The following is a 16478-nucleotide window of genomic DNA, read 5'->3' as shown; positions in this document are numbered from 1 at the left end:
GGAGGGAGCAGGGGGCTGGAAATCCTCCCCTCTCGGTTTTTTTTTTTTTTTTCCAAAAGAAGGAACAGAGAATTGGGCCAGGTGAGGGTATTCCCTCAAAGGCCCAGTCCTCTGTTCTTAACGCTACCTCGCTAATGCGGGAAATGGCGAATAGTTTGAAAGAAAAGAAAAGATATATATATATATATATATATATATTTTTTTTTTTTTTTTTTTATACTTTGTCGCTGTCTCCCGCGTTTGCGAGGTAGCGCAAGGAAACAGACGAAAGAAATATATATATATATATATTTTTTTTCTTTCTTTTTTAATTTTCCAAAAGAAGGAACAGAGATGGGGGCCAGGTGAGGATATTCCCTCAAAGGCCCAGTCCTCTGTTCTTAACGCTACCTCGCTGTCGCAGGAAATGGCGAATAGTATGAAAAAAAAAAAATATATATATATATATATATATATCACTCAAAATCATTTTTACTCCATCTTTCCACCTCCAATTTGGTCTCCCACTTCTCCTCGTTCCATCCACCTCCGACACATATATCCTCTTGGTCAATCTTTCCTCACTCATTCTCTCCATGTGCCCAAACCATTTCAAACACCCTCTTCTGCTCTCTCAACCATGCTCTTTATATTTCCACACATCTCTCTTACCCTTACATTACTTACTCGATCAAACCACCTCACACCACACATTGTCCTCAAACATCTCATTTCCAGCACATCCACCCTCCTGCGCACAACTCTATCCATAGCCCACGCCTCGCAACCATACAACATATATATATATATATTTTCTTTTTTTTTTTTTTTTTTGCTTTGCCGCTGTCTCCCGCATTTGCGAGGTAGCGCAAGGAAACAGACAAAAGAAATGGCCCAACCCACCCCCATACACATGTACATACATACGTCCACACACGCAAATATACATACCTACACAGCTTTCCATGGTTTACCCCAGACGCTTCACATGCCTTGATTCACTCCACTGACAGCACGTCAACCCCGGTATACCACATCGCTCCAATTCACTCTATTCCTTGCCCTCCTTTCACCCTCCTGCATGCTCAGGCCCCGATCACACAAAATCTTTTTCACTCCATCTTTCCACCTCCAATTTGGTCTCCCTCTTCTCCTCGTTCCCTCCACCTCCGACACATATATTCTCTTGGTCAATCTTTCCTCACTCATTCTCTCCATGTGCTCGAACCATTTCAAAACACCCTCTTCTGCTCTCTCAACCACGCTCTTTTTATTTCCACACATCTCTCTTACCCTTACGTTACTTACTCGATCAAACCACCTCACACCACACATTGTCCTCAAACATCTCATTTCCAGCACATCCATCCTCCTGCGCACAACTCTATCCATAGCCCACACCTCGCAACCATACAACATTGTTGGAACCACTATTCCTTCAAACATACCCATTTTTGCTTTCGAGATAATGTTCTGACTTCCACACATTCTTCAAGGCTCCCAGAATTTTCGCCCCCTCCCCCACCCTATGATCCACTTCCGTTTCCAAGTTCCATCCGCTGCCAGATCCACTCCCAGATATCTAAAACACTTCACTTCCTCCAGTTTTTCTCCATTCAAACTCACCTCCCAATTGAATTGACCCTCAACCCTACTGTACCTAATAACCTTGCTCTTATTTACATTTACTCTTAACTTCCTTCTTTCACACACTTTACCAAACTCAGTCACCAGCTTCTGCAGTTTCTCACATGAATCAGCCACTAGCGCTGTATCATCAGCGAACAACAACTGACTCACTTCCCAAGCTCTCTCATCCCCAACAGACTTCATACTTGCCCCTCTTTCCAAAACTCTTGCATTCACCTCCCTAACAACCCCATCCATAAACAAATTAAACAACCATGGAGACATCACACACCCCTGCCGCAAACCTACATTCACTGAGAACCAATCACTTTCCTCTCTTCCTACACGTACACATGCCTTACATCCTCGATAAAAACTTTTCACTGCTTCTAACAACTTGCCTCCCACACCATATATTCTTAATATCTTCCACAGAGCATCTCTATCAACTCTATCATATGCTTTCTCCAGATCCATAAATGGTACATACAAATCCATTTGCTTTTCTAAGTATTTCTCACATACATTCTTCAAAGCAAACACCTGATCCACACATCCTCTACCACTTCTGAAACCACACTGTATATATATATACACATCCATAAATGCACATATGTGTGGATCAGGTGTTTGCTTTGAAGAATGTATGTGAGAAATACTCAGAAAAAAAAGATGGATTTGTATGTAGCATCTATGGATCTGGAGAAGGAATATGATGGGGTAGATAAAGATGATCTGTGGAAGGTTTTAAGAGTATATGGTGAGGGAGACAAGTTGCTGGAAGCAGTGAAAAGTTTTTACTAAGGATGTAAGGAATGTGTACGAGTAGAAAGGGAGGAAAGTGATTGGTTCCCAGTGAAAGTCAGTTTACAGCAGGGGTGCTTGATATCTCCATGGTTGTTTAATTTGTTTATGGATGGGGTTGTTAGGGAGAGGAATGCAAGAGTTTTGGAGAGAGAATGGGATGTATTCAAGGAAGCAGTGATGGCTTGCACAAAAGATGCTTGTGGCATGAGAAAGGTGGGTGTGCGAAGATTAGAAAGGGTAGTGAGTGGTGGGATGAAGAAGTAAGATTGTTTGTGAAAGGGAAGATACAAGCATTTGGACGATTTCTGCAAGGAAATAGTGCAAATGACTGGGAGATGTATAAAAGAAAGAGGCAAGAGGTTAAGAGAAAGGTGCAAGAGGTGAAAAAGAGGGCAAATGAGAGTTGGGGTGCGAGAGTATCATTAAATTCTAGGGAGAATAAAAAGATGTTTAGGAAGGAGGTAAATAAAGTGTGTAAGACAAGAGAACAAATGGAAACATTGGTGAAGGGGGGCTAATGAGGAGGTAATAACAAGTAGTGGTGAAGTGAGAGGGAGATGGAGTATTTTGAAGGTTTGTTGAATGAGTTTGATGACAGAGTGGCAGATATAGGGTATTTGGGTCGAGATGGTGTGTGAAGTGAGAGGGTCAAGTAGAATAATTTGGTAAACAGAGAAGAGGTAGTGAAAGCTTTGTGGAAGATGAAAGCTGGCAAGGCGGCGGGTTTGGATGATATTGCAGTGGAATTTATTAAAAAAGGGGGCACTGTGCTATTGATTGGTTGGTGAGGATATTCAATGTATGTATGGTTCATGGTGAAGTGCCTGAGGATGGCAAAAGGGATAAAGGTGAGTATTTAAATCACCGAGGTATAAGTTTGTTGAGTATTCCTGGGAAATTATATGGGAGGGTATTGATTGAGGGTCAAGGCATGTACAAAGCATCAGATTGGGGAAGAGCAGTGTGGTTTCAGAAGTGGTAGAGGATGTGTGGATCAGGTGTTTGCTTTGAAGAATGTACATGAGAAATACTTAGAAAAGCAGATGGATATGTATGTAGCATTTATGGATCTGGAGAAGGCATATGATAGTTGACAGAGATGCTCTGTGGAAGGTATTAAGAGTATATGGCATGGGAGGTAAGTTGCTAGTGAATGTCAGTTTGTGGCAGGGGTGCTGATGTCTCCATGGTTGTTTAATTTGTTTATGGATGGGGTTGTTAGGGAGGTGAATGAAAGAGTTTTTGGAAAGAGGGGCAAGTATGAAGTCTGTTGGGGATGAGAGAGCTTGGGAAGTGAGTCAGTTGTTGTTCGCTGATGATACAGCGCTAGTGGCTGATTCATGTGAGAAACTGCAGAAGCTGGTGACTGAGTTTGGTAAAGTGTGTGAAAGAAGAAAGTTAAGGGTAAATGTGAATAAGAGCAAGGTTATTAGGTACAGTAGGGTTGAGGGTCAAGTCAATTGGGATGCAAGTTTGAATGGAGAAAAACTAAAGGAAGTAAAGTGTTTTAGATATCTGGGAGTGGATCTGGCAGCGGATGGAACCATGGAAGCGGAAGTGGATCATAGGGTGGGGGAGGGGGCAAAAATTCTGGGAGCCTTGAAGAATGTGTGGAAGTCGAGAACATTATCTCCGAAAGCAAAAATGGGTATGTTTGAAGGAATAGTGGTTCCAACAATGTTGTACGGTTGCGAGGCGTGGGCTATGGATAGAGTTGTGCGCAGGAGGATGGATGTGCTGGAAATGAGATGTTTGAGGACAATGTGTGGTGTGAGGTGGTTTGATCGAGTAAGTAACGTAAGGGTAAGAGAGATGTGTGGAAATAAAAAGAGCGTGGTTGAGAGAGCAGAAGAGGGTGTTTTGAAATGGTTTGGGCACATGGAGAGAATGAGTGAGGAAAGATTGACCAAGAGGATATATGTGTCGGAGGTGGAGGGAACGAGGAGAAGTGGGAGACCAAATTGGAGGTGGAAAGATGGAGTGAAAAAGATTTTGTGTGATCAGGGCCTGAACATGCAGGAGGGTGAAAGGAGGGCAAGGAATAGAAAGAATTGGATCGATGTAGTATACCGGGGTTGATGTGCTGTCAGTGGATTGAATCAGGGCATGTGAAGCTTCTAGGGTAAACCATGGAAAGCTGTGTAGGTATGTATATTTGTGAGTGTGGACGTATGTATATACATGTGTATAGTGGTGGGTTGGGCCATTTCTTTCGTCTGTTTCCTTGCGCTACCTCGCAAACGCGGGAGACAGCGGCAAAAAAAAAAAAAAAAAAGAACAAGACTAGCCCTATTTGCAGATAATATATCAACAAAGTGAAGTTCTTCCAAATGTATGGCGAGTCTTCATGTGAAATGTGCCAATCAACATGGCCCACCTGTAATGTCGCATACTGGGGCTGTCCAACAGTAGTAGAAACCTCTCCAGTTGTTGGAGTTACTGTAACTGCTGTGGCAGCCTGGACAACTTCTGCTGTGGTGAAAACTGGTGTATGCGTTACTGTTCTGTAAACGACTGTGGGGGATCCTGCAGCCTGCGTGCTTGGAGTGACAATGATGCGTTGCGGAGTTGCTGCACCAGATGGGGTTGTAGGGGTAGATGGAGTCACTCTTCCACCACTGTTTGTATTCTGCTGTAGTGTGGACCGTGCTGCTATAGTGCCAACTGCCACAGCATTTGCTGAAATAAAAAGGATGTTTAAATGCCCAATAGCATTTAAGAATTAATCCTACCCCTTATTTCTTGTACTTTAATTCCCACTGGCCACTACTCACTAAATTCAGTAAGATAAAAGGTATGGAATTGACTGAGGTTTTATAAAAAAAAAAAAAATCTCCATGATGTTGTGAAAGACTTACTATTCTTTACTTTGGCTTCATTTGTAGTTTATATTTATGGTGTTCATAGTCATGCAAGCTATGGCTAAGAACATACTGGGGTAAGTAAACAGACAAGCACTGGAAAGAAGTGCAGGCTAATGATACTACATGAAAATAAAGCAGTGCTGGTCTATCTATATGCAGAAAGGTAGTAATATAACATACTGTGTAATGTGGATGCTCCCCCAGCAGAAGTAGAAAGCAGTGGAGCTGTGGGTGTTGGAGGCCCTGGTGTTGGAGGGTTGGAGGGAGTAAGGCCAGCAGCATAGTCTGGGGTTGCCTGCTGTTGCTGTGTTTGCTGCTGTTGTGCTGTCTGTTTCCCATCTGACTGCTGCTGCTCTCTTCGTTTCTCCTCTGCATCTGCAGCCTTGGCATCAGCTGTATCTTGTAGCTTTCTTCTTTTCTTGGCCTTAGAATGCAAGTAAATAAGTGAACATTAGGTAGGAGCCTCAGCAAACACGGCACAAGAGTTACCCTCTGCCAGTGGCCTGCTAAGGGTGAGGCACTAAATGATAAGAAGCAGCACTGGAGTTCACAAGTTATGGAGACTATTGCTGAGGCCATCCCTCTCAGGGAGTTCAAAGTGGAACAGGCATTAGACATATAGATAGATAAATAGTAAATAAATCAACCATTATCATTTCTATTATACTAGATTACTGTTTCCTGCATCAGCGATGTAGCACCTGCAAACAGACAAAGAAAGACCCAACCACTATTTAGCACACGGAAAGAGACAAGGAATGGCCCAACCCACCCACATACACATATATATACTTATACACACACACACACACACACATATTCCCTGGGGATAGGGGAGAAAGAATACTTCCCACGTATTCCCTGCGTGTCGTAGAAGGCGACTAAAAGGGGAGGGAGCGGGGGGCTGGAAATCCTCCCCTCTCGTTTTTTTTTTAATTTTCCAAAAGAAGGAACAGAGAATTGGGCCAGGTGAGGGTATTCCCTCAAAGGCCCAGTCCTCTGTTCTTAACGCTACCTCGCTAATGCGGGAAATGGCGAATAGTTTGAAAGAAAAAAGATATATATATATATATATATATATATATTATCCCTGGGGATAGGGGATTAAGAATACTTTCCACGTATTCCCTGCGTGTAGTAGAAGGCGACTAAAAGGGGAGGGAGCAGGGGGCTGGAAATCCTCCCCTCTCGGTTTTTTTTTTTTTTTTTCCAAAAGAAGGAACAGAGAATTGGGCCAGGTGAGGGTATTCCCTCAAAGGCCCAGTCCTCTGTTCTTAACGCTACCTCGCTAATGCGGGAAATGGCGAATAGTTTGAAAGAAAAGAAAAGATATATATATATATATATATATATATTTTTTTTTTTTTTTTTTATACTTTGTCGCTGTCTCCCGCGTTTGCGAGGTAGCGCAAGGAAACAGACGAAAGAAATATATATATATATATATTTTTTTTCTTTCTTTTTTAATTTTCCAAAAGAAGGAACAGAGATGGGGGCCAGGTGAGGATATTCCCTCAAAGGCCCAGTCCTCTGTTCTTAACGCTACCTCGCTGTCGCAGGAAATGGCGAATAGTATGAAAAAAAAAAAATATATATATATATATATATATATCACTCAAAATCATTTTTACTCCATCTTTCCACCTCCAATTTGGTCTCCCACTTCTCCTCGTTCCATCCACCTCCGACACATATATCCTCTTGGTCAATCTTTCCTCACTCATTCTCTCCATGTGCCCAAACCATTTCAAACACCCTCTTCTGCTCTCTCAACCATGCTCTTTATATTTCCACATATCTCTCTTACCCTTACATTACTTACTCGATCAAACCACCTCACACCACACATTGTCCTCAAACATCTCATTTCCAGCACATCCACCCTCCTGCGCACAACTCTATCCATAGCCCACGCCTCGCAACCATACAACATATATATATATATTTTCTTTTTTTTTTTTTTTCGCTTTGCCGCTGTCTCCCGCATTTGCGAGGTAGCGCAAGGAAACAGACAAAAGAAATGGCCCAACCCACCCCCATACACATGTACATACATACGTCCACACACGCAAATATACATACCTACACAGCTTTCCATGGTTTACCCCAGACGCTTCACATGCCTTGATTCACTCCACTGACAGCACGTCAACCCCGGTATACCACATCGCTCCAATTCACTCTATTCCTTGCCCTCCTTTCACCCTCCTGCATGCTCAGGCCCCGATCACACAAAATCTTTTTCACTCCATCTTTCCACCTCCAATTTGGTCTCCCTCTTCTCCTCGTTCCCTCCACCTCCGACACATATATTCTCTTGGTCAATCTTTCCTCACTCATTCTCTCCATGTGCTCGAACCATTTCAAAACACCCTCTTCTGCTCTCTCAACCACGCTCTTTTTATTTCCACACATCTCTCTTACCCTTACGTTACTTACTCGATCAAACCACCTCACACCACACATTGTCCTCAAACATCTCATTTCCAGCACATCCATCCTCCTGCGCACAACTCTATCCATAGCCCACACCTCGCAACCACATTGTTGGAACCACTATTCCTTCAAACATACCCATTTTTGCTTTCCGAGATAATGTTCTCGACTTCCACACATTCTTCAAGGCTCCCAGAATTTTCGCCCCCTCCCCCACCCTATGATCCACTTCCGTTTCCATGGTTCCATCCGCTGCCAGATCCACTCCCAGATATCTAAAACACTTCACTTCCTCCAGTTTTTCTCCATTCAAACTCACCTCCCAATTGAATTGACCCTCAACCCTACTGTACCTAATAACCTTGCTCTTATTTACATTTACTCTTAACTTCCTTCTTTCACACACTTTACCAAACTCAGTCACCAGCTTCTGCAGTTTCTCACATGAATCAGCCACTAGCGCTGTATCATCAGCGAACAACAACTGACTCACTTCCCAAGCTCTCTCATCCCCAACAGACTTCATACTTGCCCCTCTTTCCAAAACTCTTGCATTCACCTCCCTAACAACCCCATCCATAAACAAATTAAACAACCATGGAGACATCACACACCCCTGCCGCAAACCTACATTCACTGAGAACCAATCACTTTCCTCTCTTCCTACACGTACACATGCCTTACATCCTCGATAAAAACTTTTCACTGCTTCTAACAACTTGCCTCCCACACCATATATTCTTAGTACCTTCCACAGAGCATCTCTATCAACTCTATCATATGCTTTCTCCAGATCCATAAATGGTACATACAAATCCATTTGCTTTTCTAAGTATTTCTCACATACATTCTTCAAAGCAAACACCTGATCCACACATCCTCTACCACTTCTGAAACCACACTGTATATATATATATACACATCCATAAATGCACATATGTGTGGATCAGGTGTTTGCTTTGAAGAATGTATGTGAGAAATACTCAGAAAAAAAAGATGGATTTGTATGTAGCATCTATGGATCTGGAGAAGGAATATGATGGGGTAGATAAAGATGATCTGTGGAAGGTTTTAAGAGTATATGGTGAGGGAGACAAGTTGCTGGAAGCAGTGAAAAGTTTTTACTAAGGATGTAAGGAATGTGTACGAGTAGAAAGGGAGGAAAGTGATTGGTTCCCAGTGAAAGTCAGTTTACAGCAGGGGTGCTTGATATCTCCATGGTTGTTTAATTTGTTTATGGATGGGGTTGTTAGGGAGAGGAATGCAAGAGTTTTGGAGAGAGGAATGGGATGTATTCAAGGAAGCAGTGATGGCTTGCACAAAAGATGCTTGTGGCATGAGAAAGGTGGGCTGTGCGAAGATTAGAAAGGGTAGTGAGTGGTGGGATGAAGAAGTAAGATTGTTTGTGAAAGGGAAGATACAAGCATTTGGACGATTTCTGCAAGGAAATAGTGCAAATGACTGGGAGATGTATAAAAGAAAGAGGCAAGAGGTTAAGAGAAAGGTGCAAGAGGTGAAAAAGAGGGCAAATGAGAGTTGGGGTGCGAGAGTATCATTAAATTCTAGGGAGAATAAAAAGATGTTTAGGAAGGAGGTAAATAAAGTGTGTAAGACAAGAGAACAAATGGAAACATTGGTGAAGGGGGGCTAATGAGGAGGTAATAACAAGTAGTGGTGAAGTGAGAGGGAGATGGAGTATTTTGAAGGTTTGTTGAATGAGTTTGATGACAGAGTGGCAGATATAGGGTATTTGGGTCGAGATGGTGTGTGAAGTGAGAGGGTCAAGTAGAATAATTTGGTAAACAGAGAAGAGGTAGTGAAAGCTTTGTGGAAGATGAAAGCTGGCAAGGCGGCGGGTTTGGATGATATTGCAGTGGAATTTATTAAAAAAGGGGGCACTGTGCTATTGATTGGTTGGTGAGGATATTCAATGTATGTATGGTTCATGGTGAAGTGCCTGAGGATGGCAAAAGGGATAAAGGTGAGTATTTAAATCACCGAGGTATAAGTTTGTTGAGTATTCCTGGGAAATTATATGGGAGGGTATTGATTGAGGGTCAAGGCATGTACAAAGCATCAGATTGGGGAAGAGCAGTGTGGTTTCAGAAGTGGTAGAGGATGTGTGGATCAGGTGTTTGCTTTGAAGAATGTACATGAGAAATACTTAGAAAAGCAGATGGATATGTATGTAGCATTTATGGATCTGGAGAAGGCATATGATAGTTGACAGAGATGCTCTGTGGAAGGTATTAAGAGTATATGGCATGGGAGGTAAGTTGCTAGTGAATGTCAGTTTGTGGCAGGGGTGCGTGATGTCTCCATGGTTGTTTAATTTGTTTATGGATGGGGTTGTTAGGGAGGTGAATGTAGGAGTTTTGGAAAGAGGGGCAAGTATGCAGTCTGTTGTGGATGAGAGAGCTTGGGAAGTGAGTCAGTTGTTGTTCACTGATGATACAGGCCTGGTGGCTGATTCGGGTGAGAAACTGCAGAAGCTGGTGACTGTGTTTGGTAAAGTGTGTGAAAGAAGAAAGCTGAGAGTAAATGTGAATAAGAGCAAGGTTATTAGGTACAGTAGGGTTGAGGGACAAGTCAATTGGTAGGTAAGTTTGAATGGAGAAAAACTGGAGGAAGTGAAGTGTTTTAGATATCTGGGAGTGGATTTGGCAGCAGATGGAACTATGGAAGCGGAAGTGAATCATAGGGTGCAGGAGGGGGTGAAAGTTCTGGGAGCATTGAAAAATGTGTGAAAGTCGAGAACGTTATCTTGGAAAGCAAAAATGGGTATGTTTGAAGGAATAGTGGTTCCAACAATGTTACATGGTTGTGAGGCATGGGCTATAGACAAAGTTGTGCAGAGGAGGGTGAATGTGCTGGAAATGAGATGTGTGAGGTCAATATGTGGTGAGAGGTGGTTTGAGTAGGTAATGAAAGGGTAAGAGAGATGTGTGGTAATAAAAACAGTGTGGTTGAGAGAGCACAAGAGGGTGTTTTGAAATGGTTTGGTTACATGGAGAGAATGAGTGAGGAAAGATTGACAAAGAGGATATATGTGTCAGAGGTGGAGAGAAGAGGAAGTGGGAGACCAAATTGGAGGTGGAAAGATGGAGTGAAAAAGATTCTGAGTGATCAGGGCCTGAACATGCAGGAGGATGAAAGGCGTGTAAGGAATAAAGTGAATTGGAATGATGTGGTATACCGTGGTCGACGTGCTGTCAATGGATTGAACCAGGGTATGTGAAGTGTCTGGGGTAAACCATGGAAAGTTCTGTGGGGCCTGGATGTGGAAAGGGAGCTGTGGTTTCGGTGCATTATACATGACAGCTAGAGATTGAGTGTGAATGAATGTGGCCTTTGTTGCCTTTTCCTAGCACTACCTCGTGCACATGCGAGGGGAGGGGGGTTGTAATTTCATGTGTGGTGGGGTGGCAACGGGAATGAATAAGGGCAGAGAGTATGAATTATGTACATGTGTATATATGTATATGTCTGTGTGTCTATATATATGTATACGTTGAGATGTATAGGTATGTATATGTGTGTGTGTGGATGTGTATGTACATACATGTGTATGTGGGTGGGTTGGGACATTCTTTTATCTGTTTCCTTGCACCACCTCACTAATGCGGGAGACAGCGACAAAGTATAGTAAAAAAATATACTGTATTCATACTTGCTGCCTTCATCCATTCCCACTGCCACCCCACCACACATGAAACAGCATCCCCCTCACTGTGAGGAAGCACCAGGAAAAGACAAAAAAGGCCACATATGTTCCTATTCAGTCTCCAGCTGTTGTGTGCAATGCACCAAAACCACAGCTCCTTTTCCACATCCAGGCCCCTCAAAACTTTTCATGGTTTATCCCAGATGCTTCACATACCCTACTTCAATCCACTGACAGCACATCCACCCTGGTATACCACATCGTTCCAATTCACTCTATTCCTTGCATGCCTTTCAACCTCCTGTGTGTTCAGGCCCCAATCACTTAAAATCTTTTCCAGTCCATCCTTCCACCTCCAATTGGGTCTCCTGCTTCTCAACGTTCTCTCTACCTCCGACACATATATCCTCTTTGTCAATCTTTCCCCACCCATTCCCTCCATGTGACCAAACCATTTCACCACACCCTCTTCTGCTCTCTCAACATCACTCTTTTTATTACCACACATCTCTCTTACCCTTACATTACTTACTCGATCAAACCACCTCACACCACATATTGCCCTCAACCATTTCATTTCCAACAAATCCACCCTCCTCCACACAACCCTATCTATACCCTATGGCTTGCAACCATATATTGTTGGAACTACTATTCCTTCAAACATACCCATTTTTGCTCTCCGAGATAACATTTTCACCTTCCACACATTCTTCAATACTCCCAGAACCTTCACCCCCTCCCCCACTCTGAGACTCACGTCTGCTTCCAGTGTTCCATCCGCTGTTACATCCACTCCCAAATATCTAAAACATTTCACTTCCTCCAGTTTTTCTCCATTCAAACTTACCTCCCAATTAACTTGTCCCTCAACCCTACTGAACCTAATAACCTTGCTTTTATTCACATTTACTCTCAACTTTCTTCTTTCAAACATTATACCAAACTCAGTCACCAACTTCTGCACTTTCTCACAAGAACCAGCCACCAGCACAGTATCATCAGCGAACAACAACTGAATTACTTCCCAAGCCCTTTTATCCATAACGGACAGCATACTTGCCCCTCTCTCCAAAACTCTTGCTTTCATCTCCTTAACCACCCATCCATAAACAAATTAAACAAGAATGGAGACATCACGCACACCTGCCTCAAACCAACATTCACTGGGAACTAATCACTGTCTTCTCTTCCTTCTCTTACAAATGCCTTACATCCTTGGTAAAAACTTTTCAGTGTTTTTAGCAATTTATCTCCCACACCATATACTCTTAAAACCTTTGACAAAGCATCTCTATCAACCCTATCATATGCCTTCTCCAGATCCATAAATGCTACATACAAATGCATCTGTTTTTCTAAGTATTTCTCACAGACATTCTTCAAAGCAAACACCTGATCCACACATCCTCTACCACTTCTGAAACCACAATGCTTTTCCCTAGTCTGATGCTGTGTACATGCCCTCTCAATCAATACCCTCCTACATGATTTCCCAGGAATACTAATACTCAACAAACTTATACCTCTGGAATTTGAACACTCACCTTTATACCCTTTGCCTTTGTACAATGGCACTATGCATGCATTCCACCAAACCTCAGACACTTCAGCATGAAACATACATACATTGAATATCCTTACCAACCAATTAACAACACAGTCACCTTTTTTTCATAAATTCTAATGCATTGCCATCCAAACTAGCCGCCTTGCCGGCTTTCATCTTCCACAAAGCTTTCACTACCTCTTCTTTGTTTACCAAACCATTCTCCCTGACCCCTCTCACACCACCTCGATCAAAATACCCTATATCTGCCACTCTATCATCAAAGACATTCAAAAAACCTTCAAAATACTCACTCTATCTCCTTCTCACTTCACTACTCCTTGTTATTACCTCCCCATTAGCCCTTTGTTCTCTTGCCTTTTGCACTTTATTTACCTCCTTCTAAAACATCTTTTTATTCTCCCTAAAATTTAATGATACTCTCTCACCCCAACTCTCATTTGCCCTCTTTTTCACCTCTTGCACCTTTCTCTTGACTTCCTGCCGCTTTCTTTTATACATCCCCCAGTCATCTGCACTTCTTCCCGGTAAAAATCGTCCAAACACCTATCTCTTCCCTTTTATTAACAATCTTACTTCTTCATCCCACCACTCACTACCCTTTCTAATCTGCCCACCTCCCACATTTCTCATGCCACAAGCATCCTTTGCACAAGCCATCACTTATGTATATGTCTCTTTTTAAACCAGGTATTCCCAATCACCCATCTTTTCTTCAGCACACAAATCCACAAGCTCTTCACTGTTTCCATTCACAACACTGAATACCCCATGTACACCAATTATACCCTCAACTGCCACATTACTCACCTTCACATCTAAAGCACTCATCACTATTACCCGGTCTCGTGCACCAATACCGCTGACACACTCACTCAGCTGCTCCTAAAACACTTGTCTCTCATGATCTTTCTTCTCATGACTAGGTGGATAAGCACCAATAATCACCCATCTCTTACCATCCAATTACAGTTTTACCGACATCAATCTTGAATTTACTTTCTTATACTATCACACTTCCACAACGCCTGCTTCAGGAAAAGTGCTACTCCTTATTTAGCTCTTGTCCTCTCACCAACCCTGACTTTACTTCCAAGACTTTTCCAAACCATTCTTCCCCTTTACCCTTGAACTTCATTTCATGCAAGGACAGAACATCCAGGTTTCTTTCCTCAAACATACTACCTATCTCTCCTTTCTTCTCATCTTGGTTACATCCACACACATTCAGACACCCCAGTCCGAGCCTTCGAGGATGAGCACTTCCCTCTTGACTCCTTCTTCTGTTTCCCTTTTTAGAAATTGAAATACAAGGGAGGGAGGGTTCTCAGCCCCATGTTCCCACCCACTTTAGTTGCCTTCTACGACTCGCAGGAAATACCAGGGAAGTATTCTTCCTCCCCTATACACTGCACAGATACTAAACATAGATGTGGGAACAGTACTGACAGTTTATACTCCACATATATTTAAAATCTACAACCAAGGTATCTGTCAGAAGGAAAGCCAGCTCATCGAGCATACAACCGTATATCAATGTCTCAAAAATTTGATTCATCTCTCAAATCTGTTATCCCGAGGCAAACTACTGCACTGTAACAGCAATCAACTCTGCAGATTTTTGTAACATTCCAATTGAGTATAGCCATCCAAGTGAATCATTCTTCTTCAACAAAGCACGGTGGCCACACAAGCATTTTCTACATATTTTGACATAAGTCAACTTCTGAAAATACAATATAAATGGTAATTCTCACACCAGCAAGCTCCCTCAACCTTATCTGTCCATCCAACTTTTTTCTCATTATACTTAGTCGCTGTCTCCCACGTCAGCAAGGTAACGCAAGGAAACAGATGAAAGAATGGCACACAACCCACATACACATGTATGTACATAAATGCCCACACACACACATATACATACCTAAACATTTTAATGTATACATACATATACATACAGAGACATATACATATATACACGTACATATCCATACTTGCTGCCTTCATCCATTCCCATCACCACCACGCCACACATGAAATGGAATCCCCCATCCAAAAGCGCACGTGAAGTAGCGCTATGAAAAGGCAACAAAGGCCACATTTGTTGACACTCAGTCTCTAGCTGTCATGTGTAATGCACCGAAACCACAGCTCCCTTTCCACATCTAGGCCCCACAAAACTTTCCATGGTTTACCCTAGACGCTTCACATGCCCTGATTCAATCCATTGACAGCACGTCGACCCCGGGATACCACATCGTTCCAATTCACTCTATTCCTTGCATGCCTTTCACCCTCTTGTATGTTCAGGCCTCGATCACTCAAAATCTTTTTCACTCCATCCTTCCACCTCCAATTTGGTCTCCCACTTTTCATTCCCTCCACCTCTTGACACATATATATCAATTTGGTCTCCCACTTTTCATTCCCTCCACCTCTTGACACATATATCCTCTTTGTCAATCTCTCCTCACTCATTCTCTCCATGTGACCAAACCATTTCAATATACACTCTTCTGCTCTCACCACCACACTCTTTTTATTACCAAACATCTCTCTTACCCTTTCATTACTTACTCAGTCAAACTACCTCACACCACATATTGTCCTCAACCATTTAATTTCCAACACATCCACCCTCCTCCACACAATCCTATCTATAGCCCATGCTTCGCAACCATATAACATTATTGGAGCCACTAATCCTTCAAACATACCCATTTTCACTCTCCAAGATAATGTTCAGCCTTCCACACATTCTTCAACGCTCCTAAAAGTTTCGCCCCTCTCCCACCCTGTGACTCGCTTCTGCTTCCATGGTTCCATCCACTGCTAAATCCACTCCCAGATATCTAAACACTTCACTTCCTCCAGTTTTTCTCCATTCAAATTTACCTCCCAATTAACTTGTCCCTCAACCCTACTGAACCTAATAACCTTGCTCTTATTCACATTTACTCTCAGCTTTCTTCTTTCAAACACATTACCAAACTCTGTCACCAACTTCTGCAGTTTCTCAACTGAATCAACCACCAGCCCTGTATCATCTGCAAACACCTGACTCACTTACCAAGACCTCTCATAAACAACAGACTGCAAACTTGCCCCTCTCTCCCAAACTCTTGCATTCACCTCCTTAACTACCCCATCCATAAACAAATTAAACAACCATGGAGACATCACGCACCCCTGCCGCAAACCGACATTCACTAGGAACCAATCACTTTCCTCTCTTCCTACTCATACACATGCCTTACATCCTTGATAAAAACTTTTTACTGCTTCTAGGAACTTACTTCCCACACCATATACTTTTAATACCTTCAACAAAGCATCTCTATGAACTCTATCATATGCCTTCTCAAGATCCATAAATGCTACATAAAAATCCAACTGTTTTTCTAAGTATTTCTCACATACGTTCTTCAAAGCAAACAACTGATCCACACATCCTCTACCACCAATCACTTTCCTCTCTTCCTACTCATACACATGCCTTACATACTTGATAAAAACTTTTTAGTGCTTC

At 42.5% G+C, this 16478-nt stretch overlaps 1 protein-coding gene across 2 annotated transcripts in view; it reads right to left on the bottom strand.

Moving 5' to 3' along the window:
* Nucleotides 1-16478, bottom strand: part of Nelf-A (Negative elongation factor A) — a 115907-nt gene that overhangs the window by 49500 nt on the left and 49929 nt on the right. For both annotated transcript variants that reach the window (XM_071666725.1, XM_071666726.1), the window contains exons 6-7: nucleotides 5460-5703; nucleotides 4793-5094 (exon numbers count right to left, since the gene is read on the bottom strand). In XM_071666725.1, the coding sequence (XP_071522826.1) occupies nucleotides 4793-5094; nucleotides 5460-5703 (546 nt within the window). The remainder of the gene's footprint in view (nucleotides 1-4792; nucleotides 5095-5459; nucleotides 5704-16478) is intronic.

This window comes from Panulirus ornatus, chromosome 11 (genome assembly GCF_036320965.1).
Source record: "Panulirus ornatus isolate Po-2019 chromosome 11, ASM3632096v1, whole genome shotgun sequence".
Taxonomy (NCBI): Eukaryota; Metazoa; Arthropoda; class Malacostraca; order Decapoda; family Palinuridae; genus Panulirus; species Panulirus ornatus.
This window is presented reverse-complemented; position numbering and strand designations above follow the sequence as displayed.